Source organism: Otolemur garnettii, unplaced genomic scaffold (assembly GCF_000181295.1).
Source record: "Otolemur garnettii isolate 467f Iridium unplaced genomic scaffold, OtoGar3 scaffold00002, whole genome shotgun sequence".
In the NCBI taxonomy this organism is placed as follows: Eukaryota; Metazoa; Chordata; class Mammalia; order Primates; family Galagidae; genus Otolemur; species Otolemur garnettii.
The window spans coordinates 20,163,195-20,179,789 of record NW_003852397.1 but is presented as its reverse complement, the minus strand read 5'-3'; the positions used below and the strand labels follow the sequence as shown (position 1 = coordinate 20,179,789).

Here is a 16,595-nt window from a genome sequence, read left to right as displayed (position 1 = left end):
AATACATACTTTAAACACATTCTGATTAATAATTATATAAAATAGTTTATACACATTACCTCATAGCAGGCATACTTATGGAATGGCGAATGGAGTAGCTTCAGGGCAAAATGGATTAAGGGGGGAAAAAGAAATGGCACAATATAAGTACATGACAAACTCCCTGTTTACAGTTCTAAAACAGCAACTTCACATATTTGAAATAGTCCCTGCCCACCCCACCAAGATACTATTTCTTTTCCTTTGGGATAATGGGGCATAGTCAGCTTTCAAGGGTATACGTGGGGAAGAGATGATCCTCGGTCGTATTATTTTACTTCCTGCAGGTCCCCAGGCCAGGAAACCTGAGCAGGTCTGGTTTCCCCCAGGTGAGCCCAGTAGCCCAGGGGCATCCTCACTAGGCCCAACCTGAGCCTCCCCTCCCTTCTCCTGCTCATGCAGAGAAGGCCAGCGCCCAGGAAGTAGAGGCTGGCAGGAAGACACTCATCATTGCATCGCAGAGAAACCGAGGAAGGCACGTCATTAACATAGGACAGTCAAGGAAACATGACCCCAGCCCGGCAACAAAATTCACACAGGCCGGAGTGGAGGCCAAGGCTTCAGCATCCATTCTGGTTTGATTGTCAAGAATGTTTGGTACAAACAAAAACATTCCTCAGAATTTTAAGAGATTCAGCCTTCTCATCCTATTAATCCAACAGTAGCAGACCCATCTTCCCTCTGATTATTTATTATATTGTATTCCGTTCCACTCAGAAATCAGGCTGAGCAGAGAGAGCCAGCAAAATGGATCCCCTGCCCTGAGCATTAGTCCTGGCTGGATCCCCCTTTCAAACACTTTTCCACTTAAAAAAATTTTTTTTTACTCACCACTATACTAAGGAGGACCCTTCACACATTTCAACAGCGTCCCTGCTTTCTCCTCTCTAAGAAGCTAATAGGTCAGGGATCAAATGGCTCACTATTCCCTGACAATACCCACTGAGGTCATTAGTATGGACAGCACTTTACTAGAACGCAGAAAGTAAAGGTCAAAGAAACCGGAGGGACACTTAGGGTCTTACTCTAGACACTCCATTTGGAAACTATTAGGCAAAATATTTCCTCAAAAATTACATTTAAAAAACATCACTAAAAGAAATTCATCAGCATTACCAATCTGTTCATCTCTAAATATAAGCAATTTTCTTAGAAAAAAAATCCCCCTCTCCCCTCAAAATACATATATGATAAGGTCTCAGCTAGAAGTAGGGTCAATTCCTAGCCTGGGACTGACAATTGCAAACCTAATATATATGCTTTCCCGGTAACCTTTCTCCCTTCCAACTTCAGAGGGTATAGAAAGCTGCAGGTGAAACACTGGCACAAGTTCATAGTTATAAGGAATTCAGAGAAACATGACAGTCTAGAGAAGCAATCTGCTGTTTTTCAACTTTACTTTCTAGAAGTTTTATTTTAAAATCCACCTCTCTGTCGCCACTTTTCTTTTTTATTCTTCTTTCAATTCTAAGGACCTCTGCCAAAGTAGGAAGAAATGGCACAGGAAAGGATTCCTAAGAGATTGCTCAGCAAGTGAAATCGGTGTAAATGATCCAGAAATGAGATAAATGTACTTAAATAAAGTCAGACACAGTAGGTGCCCTAGGATCTGTATCGTCCTGGTCATGAACACGCACGGCCAAGGAGAGTCCAGTTGCATTTTCTGATTGAGGCATAGTGGGAAAGAAATGAACCCCAGGCAGCAAGGGGGCAGCCAGGGAGTAGGCAGAGCCCCTCACGTAGCCACGTGGCGCTTACCCGATGGAGTGAGACCTGCAGCCCAGCAGCATGAGGGGAAAAGCAGAGCAGAGTTAGCACAGGAGGCGCACAACCACCGCTGCCCCCGCCGCCCCCGCCGCCCCCGCCGCCCCTTTCCAGAGCCCCAAAGCAAAGATTGGTAACACCATTCTCCCCTCTTTTCTGAGTATACTGACTTTTTAATGGATCTTACAGATCATTTTACCGACTTATTATAAATGTTGCTTCTAACCTTTATAAATTGACCAGCCTTGGGACTGTAACAAATAAGTTAACATGTGGAGGTGGTCAATGTAAGGAACTTGCATTGAGTACGGGTGGTGCATGCCCAGCCCATGAAAATTAGATCAATTTACGGAAGTGGTCAATGTAGGGAGGTGGTCAACTATGGAGGTTCTACTGAATTAGACTGTCTAATAAAATGACATGCCTTCTTCGTACATTTCACCCCACTGGACCACAGTTTGAACCGATTCACTGAGAAATTCCAAGAAGATGCCAATAGCATTATAAAAATGATTCCAACAGCTTGTATTTATTCAGAGTACTTTCATAAATGTGACCGCATTTTAACATCACAGGAAACACTTTGGTCAGGCAAGTATTAACAATGTTATTTTACAGATGGAGAAAGACGAGGCAATTCTACGACAATCAGGATAAATTGAAAATCTCACTTTGCTCGGGAGATATAATTTATTTTTATAAAACATATAAATTAAATCCTGATACAGTGCTTTTCATCCAGTTATTAAAAGGTCTAAACTCTAGATTTTCAAAATCTTATTGTAAGTACTCACTGGAATTATTTTAATAAAAAACTGAGAGGTATCCTTGCAAGGTATCTGAGTTTTGCCAGCATCTTTTTGAACAAGTTTAGAAATTTCTTCCAAGAATGCACAAGAGAGTTTTCATGTAACTAATAAAAATATTGAATAACATTCTTTTTTTTTGTTTTTTTTTTGTTTGTTTTTGAGACAGAGCCTCAAGCTGTCCCCCTGGGCAGAGTGCCGTGGCATTACAGCTCACAGCAACCTCCAACTTCTGGGCTCAAGCGAGTCTCCTGCCTCCGCCTCCCAAGTAGCTGGGACCACAGGCGCCCGCCACAACGCCCGGCTATTTTTTGGTTGCAGCCGTCATTGTTGTTTGGTGGGTCCGGGCTGGGGATTCGAACCCGCCACCTTAGGTGTCCGTGGCTGGCGCCTTAGCCGGTTGAGCTATAGGTGCCGAGCCTTGAATAACATTTTTAACCAAAAAAAGTTTTAATAAAATGTCTATGATAAAATTTTAATACTTCTCCATTATCATTTTATAAACAGCACATTAATTTGAACAAAACATCAAAATTTACTAAATATTCTCAGTTAAGATTCTTTAATTAAACTTAAGCAATTTCAAAATGACTTTTATGTATATTACTTGTTTTAGCATAATGTAAAACTAAAAATTCTTTGCAAAACTTGTTGCTTTCACCAAGAATTATCCTCATTTTTATACAAAGGGTTTCAGAGAAATGTAAAAATATAAAATACTGGCTCAGCACCTGTGGCTTAAGCGGCTAGGGCACCAGCCACATACACCTAAGGTGGCAGGTTCGAATCCAGCCCAGACCCGCCAAACAACAATGGCTGCAACCAAAAAATAGCCGGGCATTGTGGCGGGCACCTGTGCTCCCAGCTACTTGGGAGGCCAAGGCAGGAGACTCGCTTGAGCCCAGGAGTTGGAGGTTGCTGTGAGCAGTGAAGCCATAGCACTCTATCCAGGTGAACAGCTTGAGGCTCTGTCTCAAAAAAAAAAAAAAAAAAATATATATATATATATATAAATACTACACTGAACTATAGGTCTGAATTTTTCAAATTCTTCAAAGTATTTTAGAACTATATCAAGTAACATAAGCTGCATTTTCCTATACTTGTAGCCACAGTTGATAATAAAGATATTATATTCTCTACATGGAGTAGTAATTTATAAAAAGTTTGGATCTCCTGGGAAATAGGTTATTTGTTCTGCTAAAACAAAACCACACTGAAACAGGAAGAAAGGTGATCATGACAACCTGGATATTATACCCAACTGGTGGATGTACATAAGGGTCAATGCAGCACAAATGTGAAACTAGTCTTCATTCTTCACTATTTGGAACAATCAGCAGAGCCTTTATGAAATACAATGGGCTCCTGTGAATGGACTCTGCCCAGTTTCCATGATGTTGGATCACCTTGTAACTGAGACGGCCATTTAATAAGGAGAAAAACTAGTATTTATTGAGTGCATAATACATGCCACGCTCTCTTCTGCTACTCTCATACTCTTACCGTCATTTCACAAATGAGAACACCCGGGAACAGAAGAGATGAGTCACATCCGACTTCCTCATATCCTAATCATCTGAAGCTGAATTACCTGGGAGCCTGTTACAGGCTCAGAAGCCTAGACTTCACCCAAGGACTCATTGTACTGAGGCACGATCTCTGAGAGGTACAATCTGGGAGTAGGTATTCTAAACAAGCTTCATTTGTGTTTAGTAAGGTCCCCTGAAGATGCTGAGACACTATTCCAGTTAGCAGTGATAGGCTGAATTTCTAGTGTTCAAGCGAAAGATTTCACTAAGTGTGTAGAAATCAAATTTTATAAACATGGCCAAATATATGTTCTCAGGCATAACAGGTAATGGGATGTTTCCTGTTTTAAGGGATTATTTAATTACTTTAGATAAATATTATAATACCATTGGAATGAACTGCAAATTTTATTTGTAATAAAATTAGGGGTAAGCAATAATCCTGAAGGTTTCCAGTTCATCACACCTGCCTCTGAAAAACTTCACTTGCTTTTTGCTATGAGGGTATTGGTAAAAATGAAGATAAAACAGCATACTCAAACTCACGCACATGTCCTTATTTAACTCTGGCCTTGGGAATGCCTAATTGATAAGATGGTTCATGAATATTAGGTATAATCTAGCAATTTTTGAAGTAAAAGAAAACAAGATACACATATATGTAAACATAAATATTAAAATGCAAATACAAATATTTTCCTTTACATATCAAAAGCTTTTTATTTTTATCAAAAAGTAATAGTTTAAGAATCCAGGAAAATAAATAAGCACAGATTTCTTTTAAAAAGAAGAAAATTAAAATGTATTTGAAGGGTGGCGCTTGTAGCTCAGTGGGTAGGGCGCTGGCCACATACACCAAGGCTGGCAGGTTCGAACCTGGCCTGGGCCAGCTAAACAACACTGACAATGGTAACAAAAAAGTAGCTGGGTGTTGTGGCAGGCTCCTGTAATCCCAGCTATTTGGAAGGCTGAGGCAAGAGAATCATTTTAAGCCCAGGAGTTTGAGGTTGCTGTGAGCTGTAACACCATAGCGCTCTACCAAGGGTGACATAGTGAGATTCTATCTCAAAAAATATTAATAATAACAAAATAAAATACATTTGAAACATTTTTTATATACAAATTTGGTTTCTAGAGAGAAAAATGAAACTGATTTCTAAAGAGAAGTCTCTCAAAGCGCGTTAACCAAATTCAAAATAAACTATGATAGGTATTTAAGCAAGCAAAAACTCCAAGACTAATAACTCTATATAGCTTTCTCATACATAATACAAAAAATAAAAGCGGCCAATACTACACTTTTTTCCTGATGTCAACAGTGAGGCATTTTGGTTCTCAGTTCAAAATTAACCTTGATGTTTACTCTTAGTTTATATAATAGTGAAATCATAAAAAATAATCAAATGTACAAGGGTATTTGTCTAAAAGTGTTACTACAGCCTTGCACTAGAGTTAAGGTAATAAAGACATTAAAAATGCAGCCATTGAATCATGAAGGAGGGCACTAAAAAAAAAATAAAGGTGTAACGAATTTTAAGATCTTCACAAAATATTGCTAAAGTAAAGGAAAAAACCATAAAAAAGTAAATATTATATGGTACTTTATTGGAACAAAAGAATAAATATATGTGTATTTAGCACAAAAAATACTGGATAACTGTATAAAAACATCCAACCTAGAGCAGTTTATCAGAGCACACTCTACTGAATGTATATTTTCACTTACCGTTTAAACTTTAGCTAGTAAGATTAAATGTGCTACATTCTTTTAAAATGTCCCTTACTAGTTACCCTCTACCTTCTATTGGGTTCTAGTGAAAAGGGCATTTTTAGGACTAAGACCCCTAAATTGATCTTCAGGCAAAAAATGTCCCCAAATAAAAATGTATCTTAGTCATCAATCAATATCAGCCATAATGTTCCCTTCAATCAGAAAGCCAGGGGCTTGGCCCTGTTCCCACGGTTCTTTCCCACAGTACCTCATGTCTCCAAACTTCTTGCTGATGGCCGTCCCCACATTGCTGAAAGCTGCAGTTGCCTTCTGCCCTGCGTGACTCAGGGTTTCATGTGTTTTCTTGTAGCTGGGAGTGAAAGAGGGTAACAGTGAGCAACACAGCTCTATCTCATGATCACTCATCCAATATTCACCTTCTTTCCTTTGAAAATTCCCTTTCCTAAACAGATTTAGGAAAAGGAGCCACAGAAGCAATAGTTTCCATTCATTGCTTGGAGATGGGAGGCTAAGTCAGACTATTAACTCTGAATGCTGGAAGAACATACATACACAAATGCAGGTCGGAATGTGCAGATCTTCCTTCACAAATAATGGAACTGCTACTGGAGTGGAGAGTTTTTCTTAAAAAAGTGCATTAATTCTACTAAGAGACATTGGTCAATGAAAGCTAGCTACCAAAAGTAACATACAGCTTAGAAAATGTAGGTTTTGGAAGGAAAACTAAGCTTATACTGTTAATTATGGGTGAAATTAAGAAATCAGAAAATGATAAAATGTGAGAAGTTATTTAACTTATTTTTAAAATATTTATGGCTGGGAATAATAAGGGCATATCTGAAGATGATATAATGACTTTTTCCCAAAATAGTTTTAGGAATATAATAAGGTGGTATTTCTTTTTAAGCCTAAGTTGGCATTAGACTGTGACTGTTTGAGGTCAAGGAAGCCACTTGTGTTTGTGTCCCCAGGAGCTGGCACAGGGGTAGAGGAGAGACTCTAAATACTAGATGATGGAATGGACCACATCAAAGAGGATGCTCTTCTGTGACCGAGAATGGGGAGCCGTGGCAATAGGAACAGAGAGAAATACGGTAGGTTACAGAGATAATGGATAGACACCTCTGGGACAAATAAGAACAAGATAAAGACTGTGTTTAGACTGTAGCACAATAGGAAGGACAACAGTACTACTTACAGGGATGAAAAATTTCTGAGTTTGTTAATAAAGTGGGAAATACAACGTGTATGACTTGAAGAATAAAAAGAAATCCATCTGATTTTTGTACAGATTTTAAAGAAACAATAACATCTTCTAATTTGTGCTGCTCGCAGGTTAAGTTTCCCCAATGTCCCTGATGCCTATAATACCTGCATGCACCTGGTACCTGAGTCTCACTCTTGCTCAGGTTAGAGTGCTGTGGCCTCAGCCTAGCTCAGAGCAACCTCCAACCCTTTGGCTCAAGCAATCTTCCTGCTTCAGCCTCCCACCACAGCATCTGGCTAATTATTCTATTCTTTTTTTTTTTAGAGACAAGAGTTTTACTTTTGTCACCCTCAGTAGAGTGCTGTGGTGTCACAGCTCACAGCAACCTCCAGCTCTTGGGCTTAAGAGATTCTCATGCCTCAGCCTCTGAAGTAGCTGGAACTACAGGCACCTGCCACAGTGCCCAGCTATTTTTTGTTGCATTTTGGCGGGGGCCGGGTTCAAACCCACCACCCTCTTCAGATAAGTCTCAAACTCTTGAGCTCAAGGGATCTTCCTGCCTCAACCTCCCAAAGTGCTATGCATTATTTCACATTCATAAGCCCCTGTGCCTGGCCTGTATCTGCTACCTTTGAGAAAACTCTTACAGCATGTGAAATCAGCTGTGCAGGAAGTTCCATTTCCCCTCCACCCCCCTCCCCACCCCCCACAAGTCACCTGGTCTTGAACATAATATAAGACTCCAGTGAATGCTTGCAAATATACCCCTTTGGCTTCTCCAAGACTGAAATCACTTGATCATATGATGATCGCTTGATAATATGGCAAGCTAGAATCCTCTTTTTTCTTTTTTCTTTTTTTAACAGGATGGATCGAATCTATAACACTATCAGCTCCATGTGTTATTTAATTACACAATACCTGTTCCTCAGAAAAGGTAAAAACCATACATCATTTGTTGATAAACCTTAAAACTAAATATTCATTCCTACCACATATGGGAAAAAAGCAAGGGGAACAAGGGTCAAAGAAGAACCTGGTGACAAGGATGTAGTGTGTGTCTCTGGAGAGGGCTGTATGAGTAAAACGGGCCAGAGGGTCCTGGCTCAGCAGCAGGTAAGACATGAGAAGGTGGGAGAAATGAGCAGCTTTTAGGGAGTTTGCCTCATTTATTTTTTATGTGAAGGTCCAAAAATATCAGCTTATTCAAATTATATTTTATTTTTACATACTGCCCCATGATTTTAAACTCTAATTAAAGAAAAAATATCTTTGACCATGTGAAACCACAGAATTTCAGGCACATTATACATGAAATAAACTATCATTTAACTTTCATTAATGAAAGGCTATTCAAGCAGTACTAAATATTAAAGACCAGAAATAAAAAGATCAATCCTCATTACAAGATTTTAGTGAGGTGTAAACTTGAAATGGCACGAGCTGAGAATTCTTCAGAAAAAATATGCTATGAAACAGGTTCCCATAGCCACGTCCTGAACACTTGAATTAAGTAGACTCAGAATAGTCTTCAAAAGCAAGATATAAAATGTAGTGGTTTTGGCCTTAAAAATAAGAGGTGTTATTTATAAATAAATAAGAAAAATCTTCAGTTCCTATCCTAGTTATATTTGTAGGATGCTAACAAAGTTTTCACAAAGTAATAATTGGGCTATGCTGTGAAAAGGGCATTAAACATAATGAGTCTGCAAATTTTCAAAGTGAAGATATCACAGATTATGTCCAGAAGAAACATACTCTTACTCTATGGACTGGGATTTGGAATTAGGCACAGTCTAGGGCTCTTTTTACTGACATTACAATTCTGAAATATGCCAAGACAAACTTTTTTCCTATGCAGAAGTTTCTCATGTATTTTGTTAAGGAATTAACACAATCCATTGAATGACCAAAGTAGGAGACTAGCATCATCACTGACACTTTCATTTCTTTCACCTTCTAAATCCAATCCACCAGGAAACACTGTTGGTTCATTTCAACTTTCAAAATAGGCCCAGAATTTGTCTGTTTTCTGACCACCTCCACTAATCGCCTTAGTTCAATTCACCATCACCAGTCACCGGGGCTGTTGCAATTGTCTTCTAACTAGACTCCTTTATCTCTTCATGGTCACTTATCAGTACAGAGCCAGAGGCATGAAGTCATGGCATGAACTTCTCTGCTCTTAGCCTGGCACTGGCTCCTCAGAGTAAAAATCTAAAGTCCACAAGGTAATCCCTACGATGGCCCTGAATAGTCTGGGCCTCCTCGTCTCTTCTCACTTGTTCATCCACTCCTGTCCTCCTGACCTCCATACTGTTCCTGGAAGATGCCAGGTCCCCTCCTGCCTTAGGGCCTTTGTTCCAGCTGATCTGCTTTGTGATGCCATCTAATTTAGCAAGAAAAGAGTTGTGTTGTTAAATGCCCCACTTTGAAGAATTAAAAAGACCTAAGCCTAAACCCTTACAAAGACTTTTAAAAGGCACATTGGACAGAGAAAATCCAATTAGAGTATGAGGTCCATGGGGCTTTGTCCAAGTAACTGCCAGCAGAATGGAGCTGAGCCCTGAGGAGAAAAGAGAAATTGGGATAGAAAAGTTAACCAAGGAAGGCTGAAGAAAGAGAGTTTATGGAGCATCCCTCCACCATTGACTCTGTATGGCCTGAAAGGTGACTCAGGGAGAAAGTAAAGAAATAGTCTGCAATATCTATGGGCACTGCATGAAGTTGGGACTGTAAGTAGAGAATTCATTCTTGTGTTGGTTCTGCATTTCTTCAGGAATTTCTTACCATTAGACTAAATATTTAATTTTCTTTTAAATTGTTCCATGTAGTTAAACTTTATGTATTTGATTCTGCTTTAAAGTTTGAGCAGGGGCAACTTTTGAACACTTCTGTGTATTAATGTGACATTCTGAATTTAATGGCTTGGTTTAAATGTAGCTATCTAGAGAGAAGTACATTTTGTAAATAAATGATAGCTGTACTGTGTTTTAAACAAATTTCTATAGCAAAATTGGAGGTGAGCATATATATATGGAGATGTGACTACTTTAGTGTGGTATATATATATATTTTCTTGTTTGGGATTCATTGAGGGTACAAAGAATTAGGATACACTGATTATATTTTTTACATAAAGTCCCTCTTATAAATGTGAAGAACAGACATTTTCACAGTGTTGATTCTTCCCAGCCATGAGCATAGTATGTTATTCCATTTGTTAATATCTTCTGCTATTTCTTTTCTTAGGGTTTTGTAATTTCTTTTGTAGAGGTCCTTTGCCTCTTTTGTTATGTGTGTTCCTAGCTATTTAATTTGTTTTGAAACTACTGTGAAGGGAATTGTGTCCTTGATTAGCTTCTCATCTTGGCTGTTATTGGCATATACAAAAGCTACTGATTGGTGGACATTTACTTTATATCCTGAGACATAACTGTATTTTTTGATCACTTCCAGGAATCTTGTGGTTGAATCTTTGTGGTTCTCTAAGATCATATTGGTGGCAAAGAGCAAGAGTTTGACCTCCTCTGTACCTACTTGGATGCCCTTTCTTTCTCTTTCTTGCCTGACTATATTGGCTAGAACTTCCAGCACTATAGTAACGGAGACAGAGGACAACCTTGTCTAGTTCCATTTCTAAGTGGAAAAGCTTTCAGTTTTACTCCATTCAGTAAAATACTAGCTGTGGGTTTGTAATAGATGACTTTAATCAGTTTAAGAAATGTGCCACCTATGCTTATATTCTTAAGTGTTCTAATTAGAAAAGGATGCTGAATTTTATCAAATGTTCTTTTTTCACATCTATTGGGAGGATCATATGGTCTTTGTTTTTGCTTCTGTTGATATGGTGAATTATGTTTATGGACTTGCGTATATTAAGTCAGCCTTGCATCCCAGAAATGAAACCTACTTGATCATGATGAATGATTTTTTTGATGTGTAGCTATTATCTATTGGCTAGGATTTTATTGAGAATTTTTGCATTTATATTCATTAGTGAAGTTAGTCTAAGGGTCTCTTTTTTAATTGGGTCTTTTCCTGGTTTTGGTATGAGGGTGATATTTGCTTGTAGAATGTGTTAGGGAAGATTCCTTCCTTCTCAATTTTTTGGGAATAATTTCCACAGCTCAGGTATAAGCTCTTCTTTGGAGGTTTGATAGAATTCTGGTGTGAAGCCATCTAGACCAGGGCATTTTTTTGTTGGGATTTTTTTATTGTTTCTTTAATTTCAGTTCTTGAAATATGTCTGTTCAAGAGATCTATTTCTTCTTGGTTAAGCCTAGGGATTGGGTGCAATTACAGGTATTCATTTCCTCCACATTGTCAAATTTCTGGGCATAGAGTTTCTTGTAGTACTCAGAGATGATCTTTTGTATCATCTGTTAACATATCTATTATCTATATTGTATTATTGTTATTTCCCCTTTATTTTTTCTGATTGAAGTTATTAGAGATTTTACTCTTCTCTTTCTAGTTAATCTGGCCAAAGTTTGACCAATTTATTTTTTTAAAAGTCAACTTTTTGTTTCATTAATTCTCTGAATGATTCTTTTGTTTTCAATTTCATTAATCTCTGATTTAATTTTGGTTATTTCTTTTCTTCTGCTGGGTTTGGGATTAGATTGTTCTTCTCTTCCAATTCCATAAGATGTTTCCTGAGTTTGTTGATGCTCTCTCTTTCAGTTTTTCAAACATAGGTGCCTAATGTGATAACTTTCCTTCTTAAGAATACTTTGGCTGCATCCCAGATTTTGGTAACTTGTGCTTTCATTGTTATTATGTTTGAGGAATTTAACAATTTTCTCTTTTATTTCTTCCTGAACCCAATTGTCATTCAGCATAAAATTGTTTAATTTTCATGCCTTTGTGTGGGGATGAACATTTTTGTTGGAGTTGAGTTCCATCTTTATTGCCTTGTGATCTAAGAAGATACAAGGTATAATTTCTATTCTTTTAATTTTGCTGAGGTTTGATTTGTATCCTAGGATGTGGTCAGTTTGGGAGTATATGAGAAAAATGTATATTCTTTAGCTTTGGAATGGTGTGTTCCATATCTGTCTGTTAATCCCATTTGTTCTAGGGACGGTCACATTTAAGTCTTTTGTATCTTTGTTCAGTTTCTGTTTAGAGGATCTGTCCAGTTCTGTCAGAGGGGTGTTAAAGACCCTGGCTATGATTGTGTTATGGGATATCACATAGCTCAGACTCATCAAGGTCTGTTTCATAAATCTGGGTGCATTTAAATTGGGTGCATAAATATTTAAAATTGAAATGTCTTTTTGTTGTATTGTTCCTTTAACCAGTATAAAGGAACTGGTTGGTTGGTTCTATTCTTAACTTCCATCTTTGTCTTTCTTAACTTTAGTTGCTTTAAATCTGCCTGTATCTGAAAACAAGATCACAACCCCTCCTTTCTTCTAATTTCTGTTTGCTTGAAATACTGTTTTCTATCCCTTAACCCTGAGTCTTGATTTGTCCTTCAAGGCTAAGTGTATTTCCTGGAAACAGCATATGGATGGCTTGTGCTTTTTCATCCAGTCTGCCAGCCTGTGCCTCTTCAGTGGTTAAGTAAATCATTGACATTTATTGAGAAAATTGATAAGTGTGGTAGAGTTCTATTCATATTATTTTGTAAAAGTCTGTTGTGTAGTTTTGTCCACTGAGCCAAGTTTTAACCTTAAGCTAAGGGAAGCTACGTTTTAAGCTTTAGCTTCAGAGTGTTTATTTTGCTGGTGGTCCATTGTGATGGTCTGTGTTGAGAATAGGTCTAACTATTTCCTATAGAGCTCATCTTGTTGTGGCAAATTTCTTCAATGTTTGTATATCTGCAAAAGATTTAATTTCTCCATCAATTTTGAAGCTTACATTAACAGGATACAGATTTCTGGGCTGGAAATTGTTTTGTTTAAGAATGTCGAAGGTGGATGACCATACTCTTCTGGTTTGCAAAGTTTTAGTTGAAAAGTCTGCTGTCATCCTAATGGCTCTGCCTCTGTAGGTCAGTTGACACTTACTCTTGGCTGCTTGCAGGATTTTTTCTTTAATTTTGACTTTGGACAGGTTCATTACAAGGTGTCTTGGAGAACCTCTGTTTGAGTTGAAATGACTTGGTTCAATATTCATCTGAAAGGAGTGTGTCAAGATCTTTAGTAAAACTTGGCAAGTTTTCATTTATGATAGTCTCTAGTAGGGCTTCCATTCCTTTGGGACAATCTTCTTCTCCTTATGGGATCCCTATTATTTGTATGCTTGAACACTTCCTGGAGTCTTGTAGTTCTCTAAGCACCTGTTCTGCTTTCTTTGTCTTCTTTTCTGCCTTTTTGATTATTTGTGTTAACTCAAAAACTTTATCCTCTAGCTCTGAGGTTCCTTCTTCTCCATTTTTGATACTTTCTACTGCATCTTTACTTACTTTGATTGTTTTCTTCATTTCCTTAAGCTCCACCATATCCTTTCTATATTCTACATATCTCTCATTCGACTTTTGGTTCTGTCTTTCAATTTTTCTCATTCATTCCTTTTATTATCTTTATTATTCATATTTTAAATTCTCTTTCTATGAAATCCATTAATTTTTTATGAGTGGAATCTTCTGCAAAGCTGCCTCATGATCCCATGGGGGTACTGCTCTGTTTGGGTTTTCCATGTTGCCCAAAGTTTTCTATTGGTTCCTCCTTGTGTGTTCTTTCTTCTTGTTTGCCTCCTTATTCTCCTTTTTCCTTCTCACTTCCTTCTTTGCTTCAAATTACCTTGTCTCAGAGCTTAGGTCAAAAGGAAGAAAAGGGTAAAGTGCAAGAAGGGAGAAACAAGAGGAAAAGAAAAAAGAAGGAAAGAAAAAAAGAAAAGAAAAAGAAGGAAATGGGGATGAAAGAAAAGAATTGAAGAACAGGAGAGGATGAGGACGGGAAGAGAGAATCAGAGTGGTAGAATAAATGATACTGATTGGGATGGTGTTAAAGCCATGCCTATAATTCAAGGATTTTGAGGGTCTGGGTTCCTCAAAATCATGAGCTCCTTACTAGCCTGAGTAAAGTCAAACTCTTCTTCTGCCAAAAATAGGAAGAGAAAGAAAAGAGAAAAAACAAAAACAAGAAGGAAAAAATAAATAAAAATGAAATAGAAATAGAAAAATTCTACAGTGTGGACTTGCCAATATTGTCTTCCGAGGGCCAAAAGTAGAAGTGCTCCCTACACCATGATCACTTGGCCTCCTTGAACCAGACTACTGCTGTGACCTCCCTGCCAGCCCACAGTCATGCCACCCGAGCACCCAGAAATAAAAGAAAAGATTAAAAATAAAAGGAATGAAATAAAACAAGAATAGATAAAGAAAATTAAAAATACAGTTGTATCAAATAAAGAAGAGAGAGGGAAAAGTAAAAGGAAAGAAAGAAGAAAGACCAAAAAAAGGAGGTGATATCTTAGCTGTTACATGAGTGATTTATGTGGAAAAGATGAGGAAAGTAGAACAGTCTCCATTAAAAGAGAGAATGAAGAGGAGTGGAATATAGAGAGAGAGAATAAATGGGGCTAAAATACCATGACTAAAATAATTCTAGGAGTCCTTACTTTTGATAAAAGTAAAAATGGAAGTTAAGAATAGAACCAACCAAACAAATTAGCAAAAACACAACACAACACAACAAAACAAAAAAGCTCAAATAGCCCAAAACTATAGCGACCTCAGCAATATAGAAGAGAAAAACAATAAAGAATTAAAAAAAATAAAAAAATACAAAAAATTTATACAAATATGTACATACATATATGTACAAATATGTATATACATATATCAGAAGGGACCAACTTTAATAGCAATATATATGTTGCAATATGTGACTGGGACACCAGGTGGTGCTGTTTTTTTTTTAAGAGATGGAGAACACAGCTGACAATCTCTGTGGTTCTTATTCCTAACTTTAGTTGCCTTTGGCAAGCACCTGATTATTTCCTCAGCATTCAGATCTTGTTGGTTTGGAATCTTTAAGCTCTCCAGAATCCTTCAAAGGTACATCTCACAGTGTCCCCTGACACCAGTCCCATAGAGTGAGGGATGCTCAGCCTGTCCCAAGAGTGGAGCTCTGATCCCAGCAGGTGGAATTAAGATGGCTGTGCTTTAGGCCCCTGCTAAGACCTTCTCACAACCTTCCCACATTGGCAGCCCCCAGGCCACAGAGACATTCCCAGTATGGGTGTCTTGCCAGTGACCAAATTGATGGCAAATCCTCTCCAATCAGTATTCAAATCTGGTTGTTGTACACTGAGTCCACCCATTCTTCTAAGCTTTCCACTCAATGTGTAGTTTCCTTCTCAAACCAAAATCTCCAGAAAGGCTTCCTCCCCTCCTGGACAGGGGGCAGACAGCTGGCCAATCCCTGTGCTGACAATTACCTATCTAGTGAGTCAGATTTCCACCACTCTGGATCACATGCTGTATCTAGCTAACCACCACCTTGCTATGCTCCTTGAGCTATGACTCTAGGTAAAGTCCCTGTGCCAGATATAACTGGGTTCTCTCTTTTGCCCTAGTTGTACCAGGAGAGCTCAGCTGAAGGAGCTGGTCCTCTTCTGGTCATCTTGCTCAGCCCTGCCTTTAGTGTGGTATTAATGACATTTTGTCTCTACCATTAACAATGCAACTCTATTTCTATACAAAATTTCAGTGTTATAATTCAGCCATATGGATAGGTTAAGGCAATGTTACATATTTTAGAAAAGAAAAGGCATCCAAATCAGAAAAGAGGAAGTCAAAACTATCCCTGTTTGCTGATGGTATAATCTTATATCTAGAAAATCCTAATGCTCTACTGAAAAACTCCTGCATTTTACGAATGAATTCAGTAAAGTTTTAGGGTATAAAATCAACACATAGAAATCAAAAGCAATTCTGTATACCAATAACAATCAGGCCGAGAAGACATACTTTTACAATAGCTAAAAGAAAAAAAACCTAGGAATATATTTAACCAAGGAGGTAAATGATCTCTGCAAGGAAAACTAGAAAACACTGATGAAAGATACTATAGATGACACAAACAAATTGAAAAAATCCCATGCTCATGAATCAGAAGAATTAATATTGCTAAAATGACCATACTGACCAAAGCAATCTATAAATTCAGTGCAATCACTATCAAAATACCAACATCATTTTTCATAGAATTACAAAAACAATTCTAAGGTTCCTATGAAACAAAAAAAGAGCCAAAATAGCCAAAACAGTCTTGGGGAAAAAGAACAAAATTACATTGCCTAACTTCAAATTATATTATAAACTATAGTAACCAAACCAGCATGGTATTGATATAAAAATAATCACATTAATCAATGGAATGGAATAAAGATCCCATACTTACAGCCACATACTTGCAACCAACTGATTTTTGATAAAGCCAACAAAAACATATACTGGGGAACAAATACCCTTTTCAATAGATGATGTTGGAGAAATTAGATTGCCATATGTAGAAGTGTGAAACTAGACCCTTATCTCTTACCATACACAAAAAGCA

The 16,595-nt window shown here is 37.8% G+C and overlaps 1 protein-coding gene across 3 annotated transcripts in view; it reads right to left on the bottom strand.

Moving 5' to 3' along the window:
- Window positions 1-16,595, bottom strand: part of TPD52L1 (tumor protein D52 like 1) — a 105,466-nt gene that overhangs the window by 9,702 nt on the left and 79,169 nt on the right. The window contains exons 4-6 of one of the 3 annotated variants that reach the window (XM_023513415.1): window positions 6,121-6,222; window positions 1,798-1,812; window positions 60-98 (exon numbers count right to left, since the gene is read on the bottom strand). In XM_023513415.1, coding sequence (XP_023369183.1) covers window positions 60-98; window positions 1,798-1,812; window positions 6,121-6,222 — 156 coding nt within the window. The remainder of the gene's footprint in view (window positions 1-59; window positions 99-1,797; window positions 1,813-6,120; window positions 6,223-16,595) is intronic. The other 2 variants (XM_012806206.2, XM_012806208.2) reach the window with 2 other exon arrangements.